General features: G+C 58.5%; 1 protein-coding gene across 1 annotated transcript in view; it reads right to left on the reverse strand.

Annotated features, from left to right (window-relative positions):
* Positions 1 to 25,103, reverse strand: part of VWF (von Willebrand factor) — a 172,446-nt gene that overhangs the window by 54,664 nt on the left and 92,679 nt on the right. The window contains 13 exon segments of the mRNA XM_055143591.1: positions 1,165 to 1,308; positions 2,082 to 2,222; positions 2,331 to 2,447; positions 5,274 to 6,673; positions 10,128 to 10,263; positions 11,990 to 12,148; positions 13,513 to 13,669; positions 15,243 to 15,356; positions 16,166 to 16,306; positions 17,936 to 18,082; positions 19,792 to 19,926; positions 21,744 to 21,882; positions 23,495 to 23,598. Of these exon segments, the coding sequence (XP_054999566.1) occupies positions 1,165 to 1,308; positions 2,082 to 2,222; positions 2,331 to 2,447; positions 5,274 to 6,673; positions 10,128 to 10,263; positions 11,990 to 12,148; positions 13,513 to 13,669; positions 15,243 to 15,356; positions 16,166 to 16,306; positions 17,936 to 18,082; positions 19,792 to 19,926; positions 21,744 to 21,882; positions 23,495 to 23,598 (3,034 nt within the window).

A 25,103-nucleotide genomic window follows, 5' to 3' on the forward strand; every position in this document is an offset into this window, starting at 1 on the left:
TGTGTTTTGGACCCTGAGATGCTGGATGGACCGACTCGCCCAGGCGGCTTCGATCCCTGACAACCCATAGGGTCCCCTGTGTATCACCAGGGGTAATTCCTGAGTGCAAGGGCAGGAGGAACCCCTGAGCATTACCGGATGTGGCTCCAAAAACAAACATAATAAGAGAAGCTGTATCGATAGCTCAAATGGTAGCAACACGGCAACGACTGGTCGGTCCCCAGCACCTCAGAGACCCTGGAGGCCCCATGGTCTGATGCCAGTGGGGAGCCTGAACTTGAACCCCGTCAAGAGTGACACAGGCCCTCCCAGCACCTTAGGGAGAAGAAAGGGAATGGAAGAAGCGATGTGGCAGGGCTGACCCAGAGTTGGTGCGTTTGCTGGAAAGGTGGCTTGGGACGGGTGGATGGCCGGACGGTCATGGAAGGCCTGTGCACGAGGCCCCGGGTTTGATTCCTGGAAGCTCATGCTCCACCCCCAGCCCCGTCAGCTGCAGCCCTAGTGCCCCCTGGCCCCCTCCAGCCTCTAGCAGCAATGCCAGGCCTGAGCACGGACCCTGGGTGGCCAGGCCCAGCTGACCGGGGAGGGGGGGCCTCCAGAGAGACTGTCAGAGCCGGAGCACCTGCTCGAATGCACGAGGCCCCAAGTTCAATCCCCAGAACTGCAATGGGGACCCCCCACCCCACCCCACCCGGGTGTATCTAAGGCCCAGGTGTATCTCTGGAACCTCCCAAGCATCATGGGTGGGGTCCCCAGGCAACACCGAGCCTGAGCACGGAACTATCCAGCTCAACTGGCCAAGTAGAGCTGAGAATAGCCCCCCACGCCCCCCACCCCAGCTACTGGAGAGGCTGCCCCTTCCCAAAGGGAAGGAAGGTACCCCGGGAATAAAGGAAAACGACAAAGAGATTAAAGGCTCTAGTCTCAAGGACAAAGAGATTAAAGGCTCTAGTCTCAAGGACAAAGAGATTAAAGGCTCTAGTCTCAAGCGTGCAGATGAAGATAAGCAGTTATGACTGGTTTCCACGTGACACAGCAGTGGGACAGCTCCCGGGTGTCTGAAACCCAGCCACGGCCACGCAGGAACCTTTTCAAATCACCCAGCCAAGTCCCCCTTGCCTGCCGGCAGTGAGTGAGGGGAGGGTCTCAGGAACCCACACTTACGATTGGATCTGGCAGCCGAAGCGGCAGAGTCCACCAAATCGGCGGAGACGTCCGTGACCAGGATGACCACGGCCTTGGCGGCAGCAGGCCTGGCTCCGTGGACGTCGGAGGTGAGATACCGCACGGCAAAGCCCAATGCATCCCCTGGAATGGAGAAGGGACCGGGTCCGGGCTGAGAGCGGGGAAACGTGCTTCCGAGGCCAGAGGGGCACCCTCTGTCCCATCGGCACCTGCCGTCACCAAACCTCAGAGGCACCCAGGGGACACGTGGAAGGGTGTCCAGCCCCACGCTTTGCAGAAGAAAGTGAAAGGCAAGGTCAGGGGTCATTCGTGTCAAGAAGTAGGACCGAGGGCTAGAGCAGTAGCACAGCATGTAGGGCGTTTGCCTTGCATGCAGCCGACCTGGGTTCAATTCCCAGCATCCCATATGGTCCCCCAAGCACTGCCAGGGAGTAATTCCTGAGCACATGAGTCAGGAATAACCCCTGTGCATTGCCGGGTGTGACCCAAAAAGGAAAAAAAAAGAAGTAGGACCGAGGGCGAGAAAGAGATTACAGGGGGCAGGAGCTTGACAGCTAAACCAAGTTCGATTCCCCCCCGTCAGGAATGAGCCCTGAGCACTGACTCAGGAGTAATCCCTAAGCACCCCCCCGGTCAGGAATGAGCCCTGAGCACTGACTCAGGAGTAATCCCTAAGCACCACTCGGTGTCACCAAAAAAATAAAAAAAGAGACAGAACCACTTCCGGGGGCACGGGGCTGGATCACAAGCTTCACTTGTGGGAGTCCCCGGTTCCACCCTTGGCACCACAGGGTCCCCGAGAAACGCCCAGTGTGCAAACACAGCCCCTCCCCAAAGAAACCAGAAATGATGAGGCCCAGGCCCAGCCCGGCATCCCAGCCCGCGGCAGCTCGTACCAATCTGGCTGGGGCCCCCCTCCCGCTGCATGAGGTCCACGAGGCTCAGCAGGTGGGTCTTCTCCTGGGCGACCGTCCAGGGCACGTCGACGGTGACGATGCTGCCGTACTGGAGCACCGCCACTTGGGTGAGATGAGGCCCTGGGGGGGAGAGAGAAGGGGGTCGTCTCGCTGGGGGCCAGGAGGAGCCGCCACCCCCACCCCTCACCCCCGCCCATCCCTCCCCAGGACTCCCGGCGCCCTGCGCACCGAGGTTGGCTGCCGAGACGAAAGCCTTGGCGAAGCTCTTCATCCCGTCGAAGTAGGAGGCCGGAGAGCCCGAGGAGCCGTCCAGGAGGAGGAGCACGTCCAGGGGCTGGCTGCAGTCTGCAAGGGGGATGCCGGGGGAGCTCGCGTGCGGCCCTCGGCTGCAGACACACACACACTCACACACTCACACACTCACACACACACTCACACACACACACACACTCACACACACTCACACACACTCACACAGTCACACACTCACACACACACTCACACACACACTCACACACACTCACACACACACTCACACACACACACTCACACAGTCACACACTCACAGACACTCACACACACACTCACACACACACTCACACAGACACTCACACACACTCACACAGTCACACAGTGACACACTCACGCAACACGTTCACACAGTCACACACTCACACACACTCACTCACACACACTCACACAGTCACACACTCACACAGTCACACACACAGTCACACACTCACATACTCACACACACTCACACAGTCACACACTCACAGTCTCACACATTCACACACACTCACACACACTCACAGTCACACTCACAGACTCACACACTCACACACACTCACAAACACACATTCACACACTCACACAGACACTCACACATACACACAGTCACAGTCACACACTCACACACACACTCACACATACTCATAGACACACTCACACACACACTCACACACTCACAGTCTCACACACAGTCACACACTCACACACTCTCACACTCACACATTCATATAGTCACACACTCACACACACTCACACTCACATACACACACTCACACAGTCTCACACACACACACTCACACTCACACACACTCACACAAGCACACACACAGTCACACACACTCACACACTCACACACTCTCACTCACACATTCACACACTCACATAGTCACACACACTCACACACACACTCACACACATTCACACACAGTCACACACACTCACACACACTCACACACTCACACACTCACATAGTCACACACTCACACACATTCACACAGTCACACTCACACAGTCACACACACTCACACACACTCACACACTCACACACTCACATAGTCACACACACTCACACACATTCACAGTCACACTCACACAGTCACACACACTCATACACACACACTCACACACTCACACACTCACACAGTCACACATACTCACACACACTCACAGTTACACAGTCACACACACTCACACTCACACACAGTCACACACTCACATAGTCACACACACTCACACACAGTCATATATACTCATACACACACATTGACACACACACACACTCACAGTTACACAGTCTCACACACACTCACACTCACACACACTCACACACTCTCACACACTTACACACACACACAGGGCGATAGCATAGTGGGGAGGGCGTTTGCCTTGCATGCAGCCGACCTGGGTTTGATCCCCGGCATCCCATAGAGTCCCCCAAGCACTGCTAGGAGTAATTCCTGAGTGCAGAGCCAGGAGGAACCCCTGTGCATCACCAGGTGTGACCCAAAAAGGGGGAAAAAAAGTGCTGATGAGGGCCACAGCTAAGGTGTATAAGGGCGAGACTGACGCCATGAGAGGTGGCCCGAGTCAGCAAATTCAGCGAGGGCTCAGGTTCAGTTTCTGTAACTGAAACAGATTCAGCTTCCCAGCAATGAAACAATGTGTAACCAGCCAACCTGAACCCCCCTGAGACGTTCCTGGGCCCAGTGAAGGGGCTCGATCACTCACTCACTCGGCCTCAGTTAAAACGCCCCGGAAGTTCCCTGTTGTGAACCGTAAGGAACAGTAGCTTATGTAACCATGAGCTGTTACTGGAAACTATTGTTTGACTATTGCCGGGCCACTGTCACCCTAGACACTTGCCAAAACACCTTCGTTTGGTAACTAAGTAAGATATTTTTCTGAAACAATAAGGCACGTGCCACTTACTAATCAAACCCTATACAAACTGCTTGCACTGGGAGGTCGGGGTCGCTATCAAGAGACCCCTCTGTGGGTGAGAATTGACCCCAGATACTGGAATAAAACTCCTACTTGCTTTTGCGTTATCAAGTTCGTGTCTCTGTCCATCTAGCTGCTTCAGAACCCACAGCCCAGGCCTAACAGGTGCAGCACGAAAGGGCTTGCAAGCAGCCAGCCCTGGCCCAATCCCGGGCACTGCAAAGCATCTCAGCATGTGACCAGCCTCCCTAGGAAAAAAATCCCAAAATCTGACTCCCTAGGAGAGGGTGGGATGAGGCAGGGATGGCATTGCAGTAAAGAAATCGATCGGGGCTGGAGCGATAGCACAGCGGGGAGGGCGTTTGCCTTGCACGCAGCCGACCCGGGTTCGATTCCCAGCATCCCATAGGGTCCCCCGAGCACCGCCAGGAGGAATTCCTGAGCGCAGGAGCCAGGAGTAAGCCCTGTGCATCGCCGGGTGTGACCCAAAAAGAAAACGGAAAAGAAACCAAGCATGTGCCCTGGAATCTTTTATCCTCGGAGCAGCTCAGACTTAAAGACTTTTTTTTTTCTTTTCAGGTCACACCCAGCGATGCACAGGGGTTCCTCCTGGCTCTACACTGAGGAATGACTCCTGGCGGTGCTGGGGGACCCTATGGGATGCTGGGAATCGAACCCCGGTCGGCTGCGTGCAAGGCAAGGCAAACGCCCTCCCCGCTGTGCTATCGCTCCAGCCCCCATCAGACTTAAAGACTTTGATCTGCAACCAGCATCTCCCTGTGTGGGAGGTGAGGGAGCCCGGGAGGACCGAGGTCGGACAAGCAGCACCCAGTCAGGAAACCGAGCCCAGAAGCCCAAAGAACCACCCGCTACCAGCGAACTCCGCGCCCCGCGCGCCCCAGCCAGCCTCACCGCGCTCCGTGTCCAGCCCCCACGCACCTGGGGCCGGAGGGAGGGTGGGGAGGTGCAGCCCGTCCCCCGAGCAGCAGCTCTGCAGGACCAGGTCGGGCGCCTCCCGGGGCAGCGTCTCGAAGTCCTGGATGAGGATGGGCGCGTAGGGCCAGCCCAGGCGCTCCAGCTCCTGCACGTCGGCCTGCGGCCCCACGCCGATGGGCACCAGCTGGATGTCCCCCGGCATCCGGTGGATCTCGTCGGTCGCGGGGCTCCCGGTGACCATGTAGACCAGGTTGGGCGCCTGCTGGCGGTCGCCCTCGCCCGCCGAGAAGCTGTGCTCGGACAAGTACTGCAGGGCCCGGCCCGTGTTGGTCCGGTTGCCGCCCCGGTAGCGGATCTCGCGCACATGCTGCAGGACGTCGCCCTTGGCCTGCGCCTGGCGGAAGGTGTACTCGGGGGTGACCGCCAGCGCGAACTGCAGCACGGTGACGTGCACGGCGTCCTGGCCCACGTCCATGCGCCCGATGACCTCCTCCACGAACTCCCGGCTCCGGTTGAAGTTGGCCTCCCCGATCTGGTCCGAGCCCTCCAGGACGAACACCACGTCCAGGGGCCTGAACTTCCTCCCCGCGGGGGCCGAGGTGGGCGGTCCGAGGAGGAGCTCGGGAGCCGCCGTGACGCGGGCGACGGGCGACGGCGGCTGCGCGGGCCGGGTGGGGGCGGGCGCCGGGGGCGCCAGGTCGCAGACGCGCCCAACGATCTCGTCCCTCCGCCGCTCCAGCTCGTGCACGCTGCTGAGCACGAAGGCCTGGTTCTCGGGCGCCTGCCTCTCGATGAGGCGGATCTGCTTGAGGCTGGCGTGCGGCCCGATGCCCACGGGCAGGACGACCACCTTCTTCTTCTTCAGGCCCTGCACGTAGCGCGCCAGGTTGCGCGCCAGGCGCGGGGGCTCCTGGCTGGCCGTGAGCAGCAGGGCCACGCGGGCCGCGTCGGGCCGGTCCACCTTGCCGAAGATCTGGAAGAGCGTGTACTTGAGCACCTCGCTGATGGAAGCCACCTCGCTGCCCGCGTAGCGCACCTGGCTGGCCACGCGGCGCAGCTCCGACGGCCGCTTGCGGTCGCGCAGGTCCAGGTAGGCGTGCGAGCCGTCGTGGTACTCCACCAGGGCCACGCGGATGCGCTTCTGCGAGATGTGCAGCCGCTCCATGGTGCCCACCACGAAGGCCTTCAGCACCTCGAACTCGGCCTCCGACAGCTTGGAGGAGCCGTCCAGCAGGAAGACCAGGTCCAGGAGCTTGCTGCAGTAGAAGTCGTGCAGGGGCGGCTCCGGCGTGTCCTCCAGGTAAGGGGTGGTGGTGGCGCTCTGCGGGCTCTCCGTGGGGGGCACCTCCAGGCCCCCGGGCACCCCGCAGGCTTCACAGGTGAGGTTGACGCCATCGCAGCGGCTAGAGGGGGGGCGGGGGAGGGACAGGGCAGAGAAGGTTCTGGAAGGGCAGCCTCCGGGCACAGAGCTGCATGGCTGACCCACGGGGCGTCCACGGAGTGCTGTGTGCCCACGTGAGATATGATTCTCTGAGGAAAAGGTGGCCCCCGGCAGCACCCAGCCCGTGCATGCCCATGTGGGTAAACTCACATGTATGCACACATGCTCACACACGTGCATGCACATTCACACACATGCACAGATGCTTACACACATGCACACACACCCCAAAGACATCCTCCTGATTCTAGAGCCAAGGTGTCAGCTGTCCCGAGATTCCTCCAACCTTTCTGGCATCTAGTCTGTCCAGAGGGCTGGAGAGATGGTAGCTCACTGGGCTGAGCACAGGCTATGCATGCAGGAGGCCCAGATTCAAGGCCTGGCATCCCGGGGTCCCCCAAGCACCATCAGTAGTGGCCCCCAAACATAGAGTCAGGAGTAGCTCAATACGAAAATGATAAACTATCCACTGATTGCAAAATAATAAACTATCCACTTGTCCAGAGTGATTTCTTTGAACTAAGTGTTGAAAGTAGCTAAAAGGGAACTGGAGTGATAGCACAGTGGGGAGGGTGTTTGCCTTGCACGTAGCTGACCCAGGTTCAATTCCCAGCATCCGATATGGTCCCCCAAGCACTGCCAGGAGTAATTCCTGAGTGCAGAGCCAAAAGTAGCCCCAGAGCATCCCTGGGTGTGACCCAAAAAGCAAAAAACAAAAGAGAAAGTATATAAAGGAATATACATGATGACCTTCCAGTATTCATATCGCAATCCATAATGCCAAAAAGAAGGGGGGGGAGAAAAATGCCTCCCATAAATGCGGGAGAGCAGGGAGAGAAACTGGGGACATTGGTGATGAGAATTGTACACTGGTGAAGGGATGGGTGTTGGAAGAACATTATATGACTGAAACCCAATCATGAACAATTTTGTAACTGTGTACCTCACTGTGATTCAATAAAAAACTTCATTTTTTGTAAAAGCTAATTTCTTGCCCTCCTACCTCTCCAGCGACATCAGTGCCTTATTCTAACCCGAGCTGATTCTGCCTGTCTGCTCTAAGCTGTGGACCACGGTATCAATGTGATAGTTCAAAGGGGTGATGTGTCCATCTTACATGAACAAGGCCCCAAGTTTTTATCAACAGGACCAAACCAGACTCCCCCAAACACCACCCAGTGGCCTCCTGGACCCCGTCTAAAATAAATAAAAAATAGTAAAATAGAAGATCAAGGCTGTGGCACTGGCGGAGAGTATGTGCCTTGCATGTGTCAGGCCTGGGGTTTGATCAAGGTGCCACCAAAAAGATATCGTAAATGAAATGAAACACCAATGGCAACTAGGACTTGGAAATGCTCTAGTCGAAGCCCTGCGTGCTCACTCACTCTAACAGATTTTAAGTGGCACAAATTTAAGGCTGTATTTAACAGATGAACGTCAAGGACAAGGGGAAACACGAGCTGAAACATTCTGGAAAGATGAATAAAGATTTGAATCTCTGGACTGTTCTAATGAAGCATTTCTCAACCAGAGTGGCCCCTTGAGGGCCCTCAAAATGTTCCAAAAGAGATAGAGGTAAAAATTGGTCAGGGGAGTGGGGGCTGGAGCAATAGCACAGCGGGTAGGGCGTTTGCCTTGCATGCGGCCAACCCGGGTTCAATTCCCAGCATCCCATAGGGTCCCCTGAGCACCGCCAGGAGTAATTCCTGAGTGCAGAGCCAGGAGTAGCCCCTGTGCATCGCTGGGTGTGACCCAAAAAAGCAACAACAAAAAAAATCGGTGGGGACCACAGCATGAGATGAGGGGATCCCCCCGTAAGAGAAGGGCAGGGGCAGAGGGTTGGGCCCCAGGAGGGAAACAGAGGCAGAGGCTGCTGTGGTGGGAAGGGCTGAGAAACTCAGGATTAGCAGAACAGAAGCACTTAACCGCTGGATGGGAGGTCTCGGCTGTCTGGCGGGGAAAGGCAGTATGTGGGCACGTCATTCGTCACGGGACAGGCACAGAGCCCGTGCACAGCCCTGGCCTGGGCCACACACCCAAGGGTGCCAGCGCCACTTCCCTGGTCTTGTCCCGGGCCTCCCGGGCCAGGCGAAATCCCAGCCCCTCTGACCATCTATCTCCCTCTTCCCCGGGCTCTGCAAGCGGCCGGGCAGGCTGGACCTCAGCGGTGAGACTCACGCCGGCCTGAACCTCCTCTGCCTACCCTGGGCCGTGGACGCCACTCGCTCTCATTGTGCCACTACCAGGGCAAAGCACCCCCAGGGCCCTGAGCTGAGAGACCCCCGTGTATGTGAGACTTGGGCCCCAGGCAGCGATGCGGGCACTTCTGCCAAGCCTGGTGGGAAGCCACCAAGGGGGGGGGGCAATGTACCCCAGGGTGGGGAGCAGGCAGGAGACTCAGCTCTGCTCGGGGCTGGGGGGCCAGGGGTGGAACACAAGCCCTGATGTCCTCAAGCTATCTCACCCCTGCCCCCGCCACACACACACACACACACACACACACACACACACACACACACACACACACACACCGGCCCCTCTGAAGAAACAGTTCCTGGAGATGCCATCCCCTCTGCCGGAGAAGAGCTGGGGCTGGAGCGATAGCACAGCAGGGAGGGTGTTTGCCTTGCACACGGCTGACCTGGGTTCGATTCCCAGCATCCCATAGGGTCCCCTGAGCACCGCCAGGGGTGATTCCTGAGTGCAGAGCCAGGAGTCAGCCCTGTGCATCGCCAGGTGTGACCCAAAAAGCAAAAATTTAAAAAAAAAGGAGAAGAGCTCTAGAAACGAGCAAACAAACAAACCAAACACACGAGTCCTCAGTGAACAAAGTCCGGGTGTCTTTCCCAGAAACACCCTGCCGGGCAGCCCCCAGAGAAGAAACGAAGACTCGTCTCGTCCAACAGCCAGGAAGGGGGTCTGCAGTGTGTTGGTTTGGGGACCACACCCGGGAGTGCTCAGAAAGGCAGAACCTTTGCCTTGCCGTGGGTCGCCCTGGGTTCAACCCTCAACACTGAAAAGAGAAACTTTTAAGACGGGGCCCGAGAGATAGTGCTGGGGGTCACCTGCTGCACCCCGGGACTGCCAGGGCCCAGAAGCAACGGGCTCCTGAGCCAGACCACCAGCCAAGTGGGTCGAGCATCGCTGGGAGGGGCCCCTGGGACCCCTGAGCACCACTAGGGGGGGCAAAATAAAGATTAAATGACAAAGTGGGGCAGTGAGATAGTACGGTGGGGAGGGCGCTCGCCTGGCATGCGGCTGACCCAGGTTCAACCCCCAGCAGCCCAAGCAGTCGCCTGGGTATGGCCAGCAGTACTGCCCACAGACCCAGGGACGAGCCCTGAGCCCTTCTGGACGTGACCAGACCCCAACAAAGGATCAAACGCAAACCACCCAGGAGGGCGGCGGTGTCTTACCAAACCTGGCAGCGCTGCGGGTCGGCAGGGTTCAGTGTGACTCTCTTCCCTGGGGCTAGGCGCCGGCCGGCCACCTCACACACAGGACAGTCCTCGGGGCTCACGCAGGTCTGCAGGAGCTCGTCCAGGACCTTCCCTGCAGACAGACCCCGTCGGAGCCTCCTTACCCCCAGGAGGGCCTGCTGCGGCCTCCCAAGCCAGCCCTGCACCTGCTCTGAGGGCCTCACCTCCGGGGGAGCAGCTAATGGGGGCCCTTTGCCCTACCAGCTCTCCCACCCATCCCAGGACCCAGGACCCTGGGAGGCTTTCCTCCAAAGGGCCTCTTGGCTCCACGTGTTTGAAATAGCTGAGACTGGCTCAGCGTCGAGGAGACACCCCCATCCTCCACGCCCTGCGGGGCAAGCTCAGTATAAACTCCCGAGTCGGAGATAAAGTGGAAAAATCACACAAGCCAGCATCCATAGGAGGGTCTCATCGTGGCAGGAAGTTCGAGCAGCACATCGTGTGTGTGTGCATGTGTGTGTGTGCATGCATGTGTGTGCATGCGTGTGTATGTGTGTGCATGTGTGTATGCATGTATGTGTGAGCGTGCATGTGCGTGGGTGTGTGCATGCACGCATGTGTGTATGTATGTGCATATGTGTGCATGTGTGTGCATGTGTGTATGTGCATGCACACATGTGTGCATGAGTTGTGTGCATGTGTGTATATGTGTGCATGTGTGAGTGTGTGCGTGTATACATGTGTGTATGTGTGTGCGTGTGTGCATGCATGTGTGTATGTGTGTGCATGTGTATGCATGTGTGCATGTATACATGTGTGTATTTGTGTGTGTGCATGTGTGCATGTATGTGTGTGTTGCATTTTAGACCACACTCAGAAGTGCTTAGGACTTACTCCTGGCTCTGTGCTCAAGGATCACTCATGGCGGGCTACAGGGGACCATGTAGGATGCTGGGGATCAAACCTGGGCTGGTCATCTGCAAGGTAATCGCCCTACCTGGCCACTACCTCTCCATCCAGCACTTAAACTCCTACCACTCATGATTCCTCCTGAGGAATGTGTGCATGCCTCTGAGCATGGGGGGATACAGCCAAGACAAGCACATGAAGCATTTGATGATAAGCTGTAGAAAATGTGTTTCATTGTTTGGGGTTGGGGGACAGTAAATCACAGTACTCAGGGGGAATTTCTTGCATGCAAAGCAAGCACCTTAACTCCTGTGTTATCTCTCCTGCCTCCAAAATTCATCTTAAAACAAGTTTTTTTTAAAAAAAACTCACGTGACCCTATCTGGGATTACCAAACATAAGGGGGTATGTTCTAGAGCAGGTGTGGGGAAATCTTTGCTCTGCCACGGACCAGTGGGATATTTAAGTCATCATGGAGTCAGACAGGTAGTCCAGCTGATAGGGCGCTTGCTTTGCACGTGGCTAATGCGAGTTTGATCCCCAGCATCCCATATAATCCCCTGAGCACCACCAGGAGTGAGTCTTGAGTGCAGAGCTGGGAGTCAGCCCTGAGTACCACGAGGTGTGGCTCCAAAACAAAACAAACAAACACACAATCACATGCGGGCCACACAATGCAGGCCGACAGGCATGGGCGGCCAATGGGAAGTCTGTACGTCTGCTCCGTCCCATACCACAGGATTTCAGGGACTTCCCAGGCCTAGCCGGCCCACATTCCTCCCCTCTGGTCTCACCATCAGCCCACAAGCAGGCAGAGAGGAGCGTTCTACGCGGAAGCACAACCAGACAAAAGTCCTAAGATGCCCAGAAGGACAGACACAGGGGAGAAGTTGGGGGCGCGGGGCTGAGTCGGGGCGGGCAGGAGGGATGCCCACCGGGCACCCCCTTACCTGCAGGACAGTGGGCGTGGCAGCCCTCCACACACTGCACAGGGCACGCCAGAGGCTCGGGGTGCTGGCAGGTGACGGGGCAGGCGGGGCCGCAGCTGTCGTAACGCCACTCACACTCGTAGCCGCTCTCCCGCTGGTTCCGCTCCTCGCAGCTCTGGGCTGTGTAGACAGAGGCACGGGCCTAGGCTGCGAGCCGCAGCATCTCCAGGGTCACCCTGGGGCCCGGGCCAGGACCAAACCCTCCCACAGAGGGTGGCAGGCCCTGGGGGGTGGGGGCAATGGCCAGGGGAGATGCAGAAGCTGATGATAAATCAGTGTCAAGGGCTGGAGCACAGCAGGAAGGGTGTTGGCCTTGTACGTGGTGAGCCAGGTTCGATCCCCGGCATCCCATATGGTCCCCCAGCACCACCAGGAGTAATTCCTGAGTGCAGAGCCAGGAGTGACCAGAAAGAAAGAAAGAAAGAAAGAAAGAAAGAAAGAAAGAAAGAAAGAAAGAAAGAAAGAAAGAAAGAAAGAAAGAAAGAAGAGAGAGAGAGAGAGAGAGAGAGAGAGAGAGAGAGAGAGAGAGGGAGGGAGGGAGGGAGGGGGGGAGGGAGGGAGGGAGGGAGGGAGGGAGGGAGGAAGGAGAGAGAGAGAAAGAAAGAAAGAAAGAAAGAAAGAAAGAAAGAAAGAAAGAAAGAAAGAAAGAAAGAAAGAAAGAAAGAAAGAAAGAAAGAAAGAAAGAAAGAAAGAAAGAAAGAAAGAAAATCAGTGTCAGAACAGAAGAGACGCGGACATTTCTGGATGGAGCAGGACGCCACACTCCGCAGTACTAAGGGCCTGTCACTGACCGTGGTCAGCAGTGACCCCTGCGGTGCGAGGGATTGAACCAAAGTCGGCCGCATGCAAGGAAAACGCCTTAATCCACGGGCTATCTCCCCAACCAGATTTCAGGGACTTTTTGTCTGTCTGTCTGTTTGCTTTTTTAAGCATAAAATCCACCACTCAGGACCAGAGCCATAGTACCACAGGGAGGGCGCCTGCCTAGCACAAGTGACCTAGGCTGCGAGGTTCGATCCCCAGCACCTCATAGGGTCCCCTGAGCACTGCCAGGAGGATTCCTGAGCATTGCACGGGGTGTGCCCCCCAAAAAAAAAACAGAGCCCACTCGACCAGGTGGTTTTGATGCAGGTGCCAGGTTTGAAAGCAGGATGCGAGACTGATCATACGTGTATGAGCCAGTCCCCTCTACACACGCCCTCAGGATGACAGGTCGGGGTAGAGGCGGCTAAGGGCCTCCTCCATCTCCCTCTCCGTACCCGCGTCTCCCACACCCAGCTTCTCTCCAGGATGCTCTCCGGCCTTCGGTCCCGGCCGGACACCCTGTCCCCTGTCCCCGCACACACTTGACCCCCGAAGCCCTTGGCCAGTCCCACGTGACAGTCTCTCCCCGGAGTCCCCCTGCTCTCCACCGGCCTAAAAAAACCTTTCCCTGGGGACGGGGGTGTCTGGGACCAGCGCCCGCAGGGCCCTCGGGGACTCACGGCACAAGGTGGCCGTCCTCCAGGTCACCACCTGGCCGTGCTGGGCACACAGGTGGGCGTAGGCGGCCACGGCGTCACAGAAGCAGGCACAGTCCCCGACCGACTCACAGGAGCAGCTGTCGTAGATACAGACATCCAGGAAGGGCTCGGGGTTCACCTGCAAGGGAGCCCCAAGGGTGACTCAAGGTCCCGGGACCCCCGGAGCCCAGGGCCTGGAGGAAGGTGCCAGGGGCCGGAGTAGAAGATGGGATGGCGGGGGGTGGGGATGGGTTCCTGTTTGACATAAAGGCCGGGAATCCTGGAAGGAGGGTCCAGGCCCGCTGGAATTAAAGCCAGAAGTGAGTTTCTCAGAACCAGGAGCCAGAGCAGGAGGCTGGGGCGGGAAAGGGACGGGGGTCCCAGGAGCCAGAGCAGGGGGCTGGGGCGGGAAAGGGACGGGGGTCCCAGGAGCCAGAGCAGGGGGGCTGGGGCGGGAAAGGGACGGGGGTCCCAGGAGCCAGAGCAGGGGGGGCTGGGGCGGGAAAGGGACGGGGGGTCCCAGGAGCCAGAGCAGGGGGGCTGGGGCGGGAAAGGGACGGGGGTCCCAGGAGCCAGAGCAGGGGGCTGGGGCGGGAAAGGGACGGGGGTCCCAGGAGCCAGAGCAGGGGGGCTGGGGCGGGAAAGGGACGGGGGTCCCAGGAGCCAGAGCAGGGGGACTGGGGCGGGAAAGGGACGGGGGTACCAGGAGCCAGAGCAGGTAGCAGGGAAACGGGGCCCCTGGCTCTCACAGTGAAGATGAGATCGAGTTGTGAGGGGTCCAGCCCTGGGACTCAAGAGCTCGTGGCTAGCCAGGGGAGCGGCCCAGTGGTGGGGGGTGGGCTGGGGACGAGGCTCAGTTGTGAGGGTCTGATGGGGAATTGGCTCAGAGATGGAGCACACACCTTGCATGCTTAGGGTCCTGGGTTCGAGCCTTGGTACTAAAACTGAAAGCCTTAAAAGTAGGTAACCGAGGCTGGATCAATAGCACAGCAGGGAGGGCATTTGCCTTGCACACGGCCAACCCAGTTTGATTCCCAGCATCCCATAGGGTTCCCTGAGCACCGCCAGGAGTGATTCCTGAGTGCAGAGCCAGGAGGAACCCCTGAGCATCGCTGGGTGTGACCCAGAAAGCAAAAAAAAAAAAAATAGGTAACCTGACAACCTTTCAGTATTTGCCTTGCAAACCATAAGGCCCAAAAGAAGATGGAGAGAGAGAGAGAGAGAGAGAGAGAGAGAGAGAGAGAGAGAGACTGGGGACACTGGTGGTGGGAAATGTACACGGTGAAGAACTGAGCGTTGGAATATTGTGTGACTGGAACCCAATCATGAACGGCTTTGTAACTGTGTATCTCACAGTGACTCAATTTAAAAAATAAATTAACTTTTTAAAAACTGAAAACTGTTTAGAGGCGGGAGAGAGCTCCAGCGGCTGACCGCATGCAGAAAGGCTGTGTTGGACCCCGCAGCGGCATGGCGGCGCCCCCCAGGATCGCTGGGTGTGGCCCCCAAAGGGCTGGGAGACACACTGGCAAGTGTCAGTCACAGGTTCCCTTCCGGACTCACCGCCTCTCCCCCCGGAGACTGGGAGCACTGCGCATCACAGCCAAGGGCACGGCCACATGGAGAGGCTAGCCAGCGCCCAGCGCCCACGCCACTGGGCTGACCCCGAGCCCCCGCAACACCCCCCCACCCCGCCCACCCCCGGGTCTCACCAGCTTGTTGCACTCCCGGAAGATGTCGCTGGTGAGGATCCGGCAGGACGAGTCCACCACCGTCTGCTTCAGGAGGTTGTCACGGCAGGAGGCGGGGGCCACGTCCAGCAGCACCTGGGGAGGAGAGGGAGGAGGAGGAGGAGGAGGAGGGGGAGGAGGAGGAGGAGGAGGGAGAGGAGTGGGAGGAGGAGAGGAAGGGAGAGGAGTGGGAGGAGGAGAGGAAGGAAGAGGGGGAGGGGGAGGAGGAGGGGGAGGAGGAGAGGGAGGAGGATGGGGAGGGGGAGGGGGAGGGGGAGGGGGAGGAGGAAGAGGAGGGGGAAGAAGAGGAGGGGGAGGAGGAGGAGGGAGAGGAGAGGGAGGAGGGGGAGGAGGGGGAGGAGGAGGAGGAAGAGGAGGAGGAGGAGGGGGAGGAGGGGGAAGAGGAGGAGGAGGAGGGAGAGGAGTGGGAGGAGGAGAGGAAGGAGGAGGGGGAGGGGGAGGAGGAGGGGGAGGAGGAGGAGGGAGAGGAGTGGGAGGAGGAGAGGGAGGAGGATGGGGAGGGGGAGGAGGAGGGGGAGGGGAGGAGGAAGAGGAGGGGGAAGAAGAGGAGGAGGAGGAGGGGGAGGAGGGGGAAGAGGAGGAGGAGGAGGAGGAGGGAGGAGGAGGAGGAGGAGGAAGAAGAGAAGGGGGAGGAGGAGGAGGAGGAGGGGAGGGGGAGAAGGAGGAGGAGGGGAGGGGAGGAGAAGGAGGAGGAGGGGAGGGGGAGGAGAAGGAGGAGGAGGGGGAGGAGAAGGAGGAGGAGGAGGGGAGGGGGAGGAGAAGGAGGAGGAGGGGAGGAGAAGGAGGAGGAGGGGGAGGAGCCCCGCATGCGCATGCGCCCAAGAGACGGCGGGGTGGGAGGGGCGCCCGCCGGCAGCCACCCTCCCGGGCTCGGCCGCACCTACCTTCCCGGCGTCGGCGCACTGGGGGTTCACCTTCCAGGAGTTGCCGAAGTCCACGGGGTTCGCCTCCAGCTGCAGGCTGCTGCCGGTGAGATCGTTGTTCTGGACGCCGTCGAAGTTCCCGCACAGCCCGCACACCCGCTCCTGCCAGGGAAGCGGGCAGCGTGTGGACGCCACGTCGCGGCCAGCGCCCTCTGACTGCGGGGCCCTGGCACGTGGCAGTCGGCCCCCTCTGATTTCGTGATCCTGGCACGTGGGGTCCAGCCCCCTCTGACCGGGTGACCCTGGCACGTGGGGTCCAGCCCCCTCTGACCATGTGACCCTGGCAAGTGGGGTCCAGCCCCCTCTGATCATGTGACCCTGGCAAGTGGGGTCCAGCCCACTCTGACCGGGTGACCCTGGCACGTGGGGGTCCAGCCCACTCTGACCATGTGACCCTGGCATGTGGGGTCCAGACCCTCTGGCCATGTGACCCTGGCACGTGGGGGTCCAGCCCCCTCTGACGCAGGCAGCTGCAAGGGGCATGGCTGAGGGAGAGCGGGAGGGTCAGGGGAGGGCCGGGGAGACCCCAGGGCCGGGAGCGACGAGCCTGTCTCTGGGCTTCCTCCCCGAGCCCGCGGCCCTGCCCAGAGCAGCAGCGGGGATGAGGCTGAGCAGGGAGCAAGGAATGAAGATACACAGGTTAGAGAGAGGCAGAACGGGCAGGTGCCAGGAAGCGGGCTGGGGGGAAGCCAGGCTGGCTAGGGTCCGGGTCCCGCTGGCTCTGCGTTCCGGAAACATCCCTGAGAGAAGCCCCCGATGTCCCACTGGTCCCGACTGCAGAGACCCTGGGCCCTGCAGACGCTGCACCTGGTGGGTTAGCACAGACAGTGACAGCCTGGAGAATGTCGCCTGGTTCCTCTAGTGGCTGTTGGTTTAAAGTAATAAATATGTGGCGGAAAGGACAGCCAGGGGCCAGAGTGTCCACGAGGCTATGAGGCCCCTGACCCCACACTTTTTTCCCTCTTTTCTGTGTCTATTTCTTTTTTTCTTTCTTTCTTTTTTTTTTTTTTTTTTTTGCTTTTTTTGGTCACACCTGGTGATGCTCAGAGGTTACTCCTGGCTCTGCACTCAGGAATTACTCCTGGTGGTGCTCGGGGGACCATATGGGATGCTGGGAATCGAACCTGGGATGCTGGGAATTGAACCTGGGATGCTGGGAATCAAACCCGGGTCAGCCACGTGCAAGGCAAATGTCCTACCCACTGTGCTACCGTTCCAGCCCACTGCGTCTATTTCTTAATCCTCCCCAGCATCCCTACTTCGACCCCCTTCACCTGGAACTGGTCCCAGCACCCCGGGATAAACCATCTCCCTCCCCGGGAAGGGTCTGCATGAACAGCTGGTGCCCATTCCAGGGATGTCCAGGAGAGGCCTGAGAAAGGACAGGCCCTGTGTCCCTGCATCAGCAGGCGAGGTGGGGGCTACTTCCTGCTGGTGACAATGTTGGGGGAAACCCAAAGGGTCCCAGGAGGAGGCTGGAGAGACAGGACAGAGGTAAGGTGCTTGCCGGGCATGTGGCCAGCCTGGGTCCACTCAATCCACGATCCACTCCCCCCCCGTGGCCCCCCAAGCACTGCCAGGTGTGACCCCTGAGCACAGAGCCAGAAGCAAGCCCAAAGCACCTCCACAAGTGAACTCTGAGCACAGAGCCAGGAGTAACACTCCAGTCCAGCTAGGGGTGACCCCCCTGAACAATAAAAGGCAGAGAGGAAGCCGGGGAAGGCCACTGACCTGGTATGTCTGTTTCAGGGCCACGGTGATGCCCAGGTGGCGGTCCCAGAGCACGGAGAGACCCGGGCCCAGCAGCAGGATGACGTAGTGGCCGGACTCCACCACGTCAAGATGCGTCTCATCTCTCGGGGGCTGCTTCACGGTCACCTGCAGGGGGGCAGCGCAGGAGCACAGGGGCGTGACGGGCGGGCTGCAGTGTCCGGGGCCTCACTCTGCCCTCCCGATGCCACCCCTGGGTCCCCTGAACCCCGCCCACCCCTTCGGGTTAGGCCAGCCCCACTTAGGGACACGTGTCACCTGTCCCCACCCATCCTGGGGCTCAGGGAGGAGGTGACTACAGTGTCCTCGGGAGAGTCAAAGTTCAACTAGTGGGGCCCGAGTGGTAGGACAGCCGGGAGGGCATTTGCCTTGCACGCGGCTGACCTGGGTTCGATCCCCAGCATCCCATAGGGTCCCCCGAGCACCGCCAGGAGAAATTCCTGAGTGCAGAGCCAGGAGTAACCCCTGAGCATCGCCGGGCGTGACCCTCCCACCCACAAAAAAGCAAAACCAAAAACAAACAAAAAAGTTCAACTACCAAACTGTCCCTCACTTTGCAAAAAAAGTCCTTTTGGGGGCTACTCGATTGCTTAATATGTCAACACGAGGGGCTGGAGCGATAGCACAGCGGGGAGGGCGTTTGCCTTGCGTGCGGCCGACACAGGTTCGATACCCAGCATCCCATAGGGTCCCCTGAGCACCGCCAGGAGTCATTCCTGAGCACAGAGCCAGGAGGAACCCCTGTGCATTGCCAGGTGTGACCCAAAAAGCATAAATAAATAAATAAATAAATAGACTGTTAACACAATTTTAAGTAACAGTATTCAAAAGATTTAAAAATCTGTGCTTGGGGCCAGAAGTTAGCTGAAGGTCTGTTCCACGGCACTACATGGTCCCTCAAGCATTGCAGGGACAGGGGCCGGAGCAATAGCACAGCGGGGAGGGCGTTTGCCTTGCACGCCACCGACCTGGGTTCGATCCCCGGCATCCCATAGGGTCCCCCCTGAGCACCACCAGGAGTAATTCCTGAGTGCAGAGGCAGGAGTAACCCCTGAGCATCGCTGGGTGTGACCCAAAAAGCAAAAAAAAAAAAAGCATTTCAGGGACAGTCCTGCAGGTCCCCAGTGGGTCTGGGTGATCCTGAGCACCGCAAGGCCCGAGCAGCACCACGTCCCCAGGCCCTGCATGGATCCCCTGGCCGGACTGGCCAAGAATCACCCTCAGGGTCGCTCCTGGACGCAGCCCCTGAGCACTGCTGAGTGTGAAGTAACAAAAAGCAAAATACACATAAAACTCCAGCTGAGGGGGCCCAGGAAGGTGGCTCAGACGTGGAGCATATGGGGAAGCGGGGGTCCCATCCCTGCCACCCTCCAAACAGAAGACGTCAAGAGGGCCTGGGCTAGAGAGACGGTCCCGAGGGGAAGGCGCTTGCGTAGCACGCATCCCTAGATTTCACTGCACCGTGCAGAGAGGGGCCCCCCAGCACCAGCAGGTGCAGTTCCTGAGCACAGCGTCAAGAGTACCACTGGGTATGGTGCAAACACAGAACAAAGATGTAAGCAGGCCCCTTTGCAGGGACCAAAGCAGCACCCCCTCCTATTCTTCCCGCCCCCCGCCCCCCAGCCCACTATACCACAGGGCTCCTCCCACCCGTCCCTCCCCCACACCCGAGCTGGTTCCTGGGTGGGCAGAGGCAGGAGCCCCGAGCAGCAGCTGCTTCTCCAAGACTCCTCCTCTCCCCGCTGCTCGCCAGTGCCCCCCTGACACGCGTCCCGTCCCGGGGGGGTCCCCACTCAGGCTGAGGCAGCGGCACTCACCTCCCCTTCCGCCAGTTCGATCTCGCCTCCATCCACCAGGATGGTGACCCGCTTCTTGCACTTCATGGAGGGGTAGCTGCACCCCTCGTTCCCCACCAGGACGCGGAAGGTGCCCGGGTTGCCGCCGCAGTAATCCTGGGAGAAACGATTTGGTTACCTCCCCCCCAGCTCCGGGGGCTGGTCCCATTGAAGTCAGGGTGCGATGGCGGGCAGGGCAGGGCGGAGCAGGGCCAGGAACATGGGCCGGGACCTCCCTGGGTCCGGGAGAGCTTCTCCTGGTGAGCCAACCTCAGCCCTAACATGACGCGTGTGACCAGAGTCGGGGCTGGGGGCCAAGGCAGGATACACGCACGCTGCCCACTCTCAGCAGGCTCTGCAGTGGCCGCTGAGTCCTGTCCACTCCCAGCAGGCTCTGCAGTGGCCGCTGAGTCCTGTACACTCCCAGCAGGCTCTGCAGTGACCCCTGGGGCCCTGCTCACTCCCGGCACCATGCCGTCCAGTGCTCCCAGGCATGGGGGAGGACAGAGCACAGCTATTCACAGCCGCAGAGACCCGACGCCCAGCCCCTTGCGGGAGAAGCACCCACACTGGGCTGTGCAGTTGGCTGCCGACAGGAGCCGCTCCCCGTGGGGAGGGGGAGAGAGGGGAGGGGTGGCCTGTCCCGCTTCCTGCTGGGTGCAGGGCTGTGTGCACTTCCCTCAGCGCAGCCCTCTCTCCTCCCCCCCAGGGACCACGTTAGAGAGGCAAAGGATGAAGGAGCCAACAGGACCCCAGGACCAGAAGAGAATTTCGGGGTGCATCAACCCCTCCCCCCCGCCCCTTCCAGGGCTGCTCCACAGGCTGCAGCGGCAGCTCACTGCAGACGGAACTGACGTCCGGCAGGACACACACACACACACACACACACACATACCACACACACACCACACACACACACACACACACATACCACACACACACCACACACACACACACACACACACACACACAGAGCTCGTCGTGAGCGTGTCTGCTAACTCTATCTGGGTGCTGATCGTGTCCTCCACACTGATCCCAGCTCCCCGAGGACTTCCGTCCTGCCTTTGCTCCCCTCCCGGTCGCTGAAGGAAGCCAGACAAGGTGGAAGCATTTCGCACCCTCTGTCTCTTCCACAGTTGTTCAGCGGCTGCAGAATCACTCAGGAGAAACCAGGGCAGAGTTGTTTACAGAAGAACAGCTCGAGGATCTTCTCTGGACACCCCCCACCCCCATACACACAGATATACACAGACATACACACATACACACACATACACACATACATGCACATACACACATACAAACATACATACACACGTGCACACATACAAACACATTACACACATACAAACACATATATATACACCCATGCACACATATACACAATACAAACACATACACACATGCACACATACACCCACATACACACATATACACATATACAACATACATACACACAGGCACACATATACACACAAACACACATGCACACATTCACACATATACGCACATACAAATACATACACACATACACACATACACCCACATACACACATATACACACATAAGCACACATATATATACACAATATACACACATACATATACATATACATATACACACAATACACAATACATACACACATGCACACATATGCATACACATACACACATACACATATGCACATACATATACACATGCACACATATGCACATACATACACACATACACACATGCACACATATGCACACATACACACATGCACACATACGCACACATACACACATGCACATACATACACACATGCACACATATGCACACACATGCACACATACACACATGCACACACATACATATACAGACACACACACATGTACACACACAGCACCCCTGCAGGCAAAGGCTGCTGCCTCCCTCCCCTCTCGCGCTCTCACCTGTGCCAGGACGTACTGGCACTCCCCGGGGAAGAGGTACTTGAGCCCGTCGAACGTCAGGTAGTGGGCCATGCCGATGGCGGAGCAGGTGGCGTCACACGCGTGCTGCGTGCAGTTCCACTTCCGGTCGCGGCAAACACTGGGAACGGGAATGGCGGGTGACCGCTGGGACCTTGGGTGGGGGCTCACCTGGGCCCTGGGGCAGGAAGAGACCCTGGGGGAGGGGGCGGCTGGGAGCATCGGGAATGGGGGCTCTGCACCCGGGCTGACTTGCCTGTGAAGACTGGGAGGGAGGGGCTGTGCCTGCTGCTTGCCAGTCACCCCAGGGGAAACCGAGGCCAAGGAGTTGGGCAGAGTAGACGGAGCTCAGAGCTGAGCACGGATTTTGCATGCAAGAGGCCGGGTGTGACCCCCAGCACTGCTGGGAGCCTCTGAACACGGCTCGGAGCAGCCCCAGGCCCTGGCCACCACCAGTGTAGTGAAGGAAGGAAAAGGAAGGAAGCAAGGGGGAGGGAGAAAGAGAAAGAAAGGTAAAAGGGAGGGAGGGAGGGAAGAGAGAGAGGAAGGGAGTGAAGAAGGGAGGAAAGGAGGAGGAAGGAAGAAAGGAAGGAAGGGAGAGAGGGAGGGAGGGAAGGAGGGAGGGAGAAAAGGAAGAAGGGAGGGAGGAATGGAGGAAGGGAGGGAGGAAGGAAAGGAAGAAGGGAGGGAGGGAGGATGGAAAGGAGGAAGGGAGGGAGAAAGGAAGGGAGGGAGGAGGAAGGGGGGAGGGAGGAAGGGAAGGAGGGAAGGAGGGAGGGAGGGTGGAAGGGAGGGAGAAAGGAAGAGAGGGAGGAGGAAGGGGGAGGGAGGGAGAGGAGGAGGAAAGGAGGGAGGGAGGAAGGGAGGGAGAAAGGAAGGGAGGAAGGAGGAAGGGGGAGGGAGGGAGGGAAGAAGGGAAGGAGGGAGGGAGGATGGAAGGGAGGGAGAAAGGAAGGGAGGGAGGAGGAAGGGGGAGGGAGGGAGGGAAGAAGGGAAGGAGGGAGGGAGGATGGAAGGGAGGGAGAAAGGAAGGGAGGGAGGAGGAAGGGGAGGGAGGGAAGGAGGGAAGGAGGGAGGGAGGATGGAAGGGAGGGAGAAAGGAAGGGAGGGAGGAGGAAGGGGAGGGAGGGAAGGAGGGAAGGAGGGAGGGAGGGTGGAAGGAAGGGAGAAAGGGAGGGAGGGAGGAGAGGGGAGGGAGGGGAGGAGGGAATGGGGAGGGAGGGTGGAAGGGAGGGAGAAAGGAAGGGAGGAGAAAGGGGGAGGGAGGGAGAGGAGAAGGGAAGGGGGAGGGAGGGAGGAAGGAAGGGGGAAGGAGGGAGGGAGGAGGAAGGGGAAGAGAGGGAGAAGAGGAGGAAGGGGGAGGGAGGGAGGAAGGAGAGCTGCTCACGGGAAAAGCAGGGGCAGCCGCAGGTGGAAAGCGCCATCCACGGGCTTTGTGCTTAGGGGGCAACCGAGGCTGGAGAAGGCCCCCCGACTCTGCTCCCGACAGCTTAGTCACACACAGGAGAAGGGCAGCGCCCTTTCCTCTCCTCCACCCATGCCCACTCGTGACCCCTGGCCACGTCTCAGTAGAAGAATGCAGGGTCCAAGGGGCTCCCCCAGCTCACCGGGCGGGGAACCAGAGAAAAGGGGAATTCCAACCGTCCTCCCAGAGGCGAGGGGGCAGCCGCCCCCGGCCCCCAGCCCCTGGCCCCGGCCCCGGCCCCTACTGCAGGCGCGGGCGCGGGGCTCACCACGTGTTGCAGTCCACCTTCACCGTCTCTCCCGGGGCGAACTCTCGGCCCTGATGGAAGCAGGGACACCTCTCCAGGGCCACACACCTGCTCTCGTGCCGGACCTGCGGGACAGGGAGTCACGCGTCACGGGGACAGTGGGCATGGCCCCTGGGCCACCTGGGAAGGTTCTGATGCTGACCTGCTCCCTGGAGACCCCCACGCCCTTGTGCCCCACTGCGGGCAGTGTCCAGTGCCACACTATGACCCGTGTCAGAAGCTGATGAGGGTTAGAGCGACAGCCTAGTGGGGAGGCCGTTTGCCTTGCATGCAGCCAACTCGAGTTCCATCCCCGGCATCCCATAGGGTCTCCTGAGCACTGCCAGGAGTAACTCCTGAGCACTGGGTATAGCCCAAGAAGGAAAGAAAGAAAGGAAGAAAGAAAGAAAGAAAGAAAGAAAGAAAGAAAGAAAGAAAGAAAGAAAGAAAGAAAGAAAGAAAGAAAGAAAGAAAGAAAGAAAGAGGGAGGGAGGAAGGAAGGAGAGAGAAAGAAAGAGAGAAAGAAAGAAAGAAAGAAAGAAAGAAAGAAAGAAAGAAAGAAAGAAAGAAAGAAAGAAAGAAAGGAAGGAAGGAAGGAAGGAAGGAAGGAAGGAAGAAAAAAAGAAAGGAAGGAAGGAAGGAAGGAAGAAAGAGGAAAAAAGGAAAAAAGGGGGAGAAAGGCACCATGCTACCAGGAATTGTCTGGACAAACTTGAGTTAGGGTCACTGTTAATGTGGAATTATTTATGGGGCTGGAGCAACAGCACAGCGGGAAGTTTGCCTTGCACACGGCTGTTCGATTCCCAGCATCCCATATGACCCCCTCCCCCAGCACCGCCAGGAGTGATTCCTGAGTGCAGAGCCAGGAGGAACCCCTGAGCATCACCGGGTGTGACCCAAAAAGCAAAAAAAAAGAAGAAAAAAGGTTGAATTATTTTGCACAGGGTGGGGTGAGGGGGGATGGAAACAGCCGAGGGGGTTATTTCCAACAAGAGGAAAATGATTCCATCTATGCAGGAATCCCAGACGGCGGTGTTTAAGGCACCGTTTGGACAGTCCTTCGGGGGGTCTCAAGCAGTGTGATTAAGAATGGAGAGGAGACACCCACGCCCACGTGGTCCCCATCAAGACGCTACACATAGTTCCCCAAAAAGGGACGTTATGGAATCATTGCTGACCCCTCCAGGAGGTGGGCTGGGTGGGATCAGGGCACTGCATTCTCTTTGGGGGGGGAAAAATGTTTTTCCAGGGGCCAGAGAAATAGTTATGGGGTGAGACAGTTGCTTTGCCCCAGGATGACCCCGGTTTGGCCCCTAGTACCAGCTACGTAAACCTGAGCCCTGCCGGGAGTGACCCCTGAGCACAGAGCCAGGAGTGAGCCCTGAACGCCACCAGGTGTGGCCCCCTCGCAAAACCAAAAAAACGCAAAAATGTTTTCTCCAATATTCTTCCGTGAGTATTTGTTGTCTTTGAAACTGAAGACAAGTGGGTGCTTGGGTAAATCAGATGGTTCCCTGGGCCATCACGCACATGTGCCCAGGAAGTGAAAGGTGGACACTGGTGCCAAGCTGGCATGGAGCGCCCAACTGTG

This window comes from Sorex araneus, chromosome 6 (assembly GCF_027595985.1).
Source record: "Sorex araneus isolate mSorAra2 chromosome 6, mSorAra2.pri, whole genome shotgun sequence".
Lineage (NCBI taxonomy): Eukaryota > Metazoa > Chordata > Mammalia > Eulipotyphla > Soricidae > Sorex > Sorex araneus.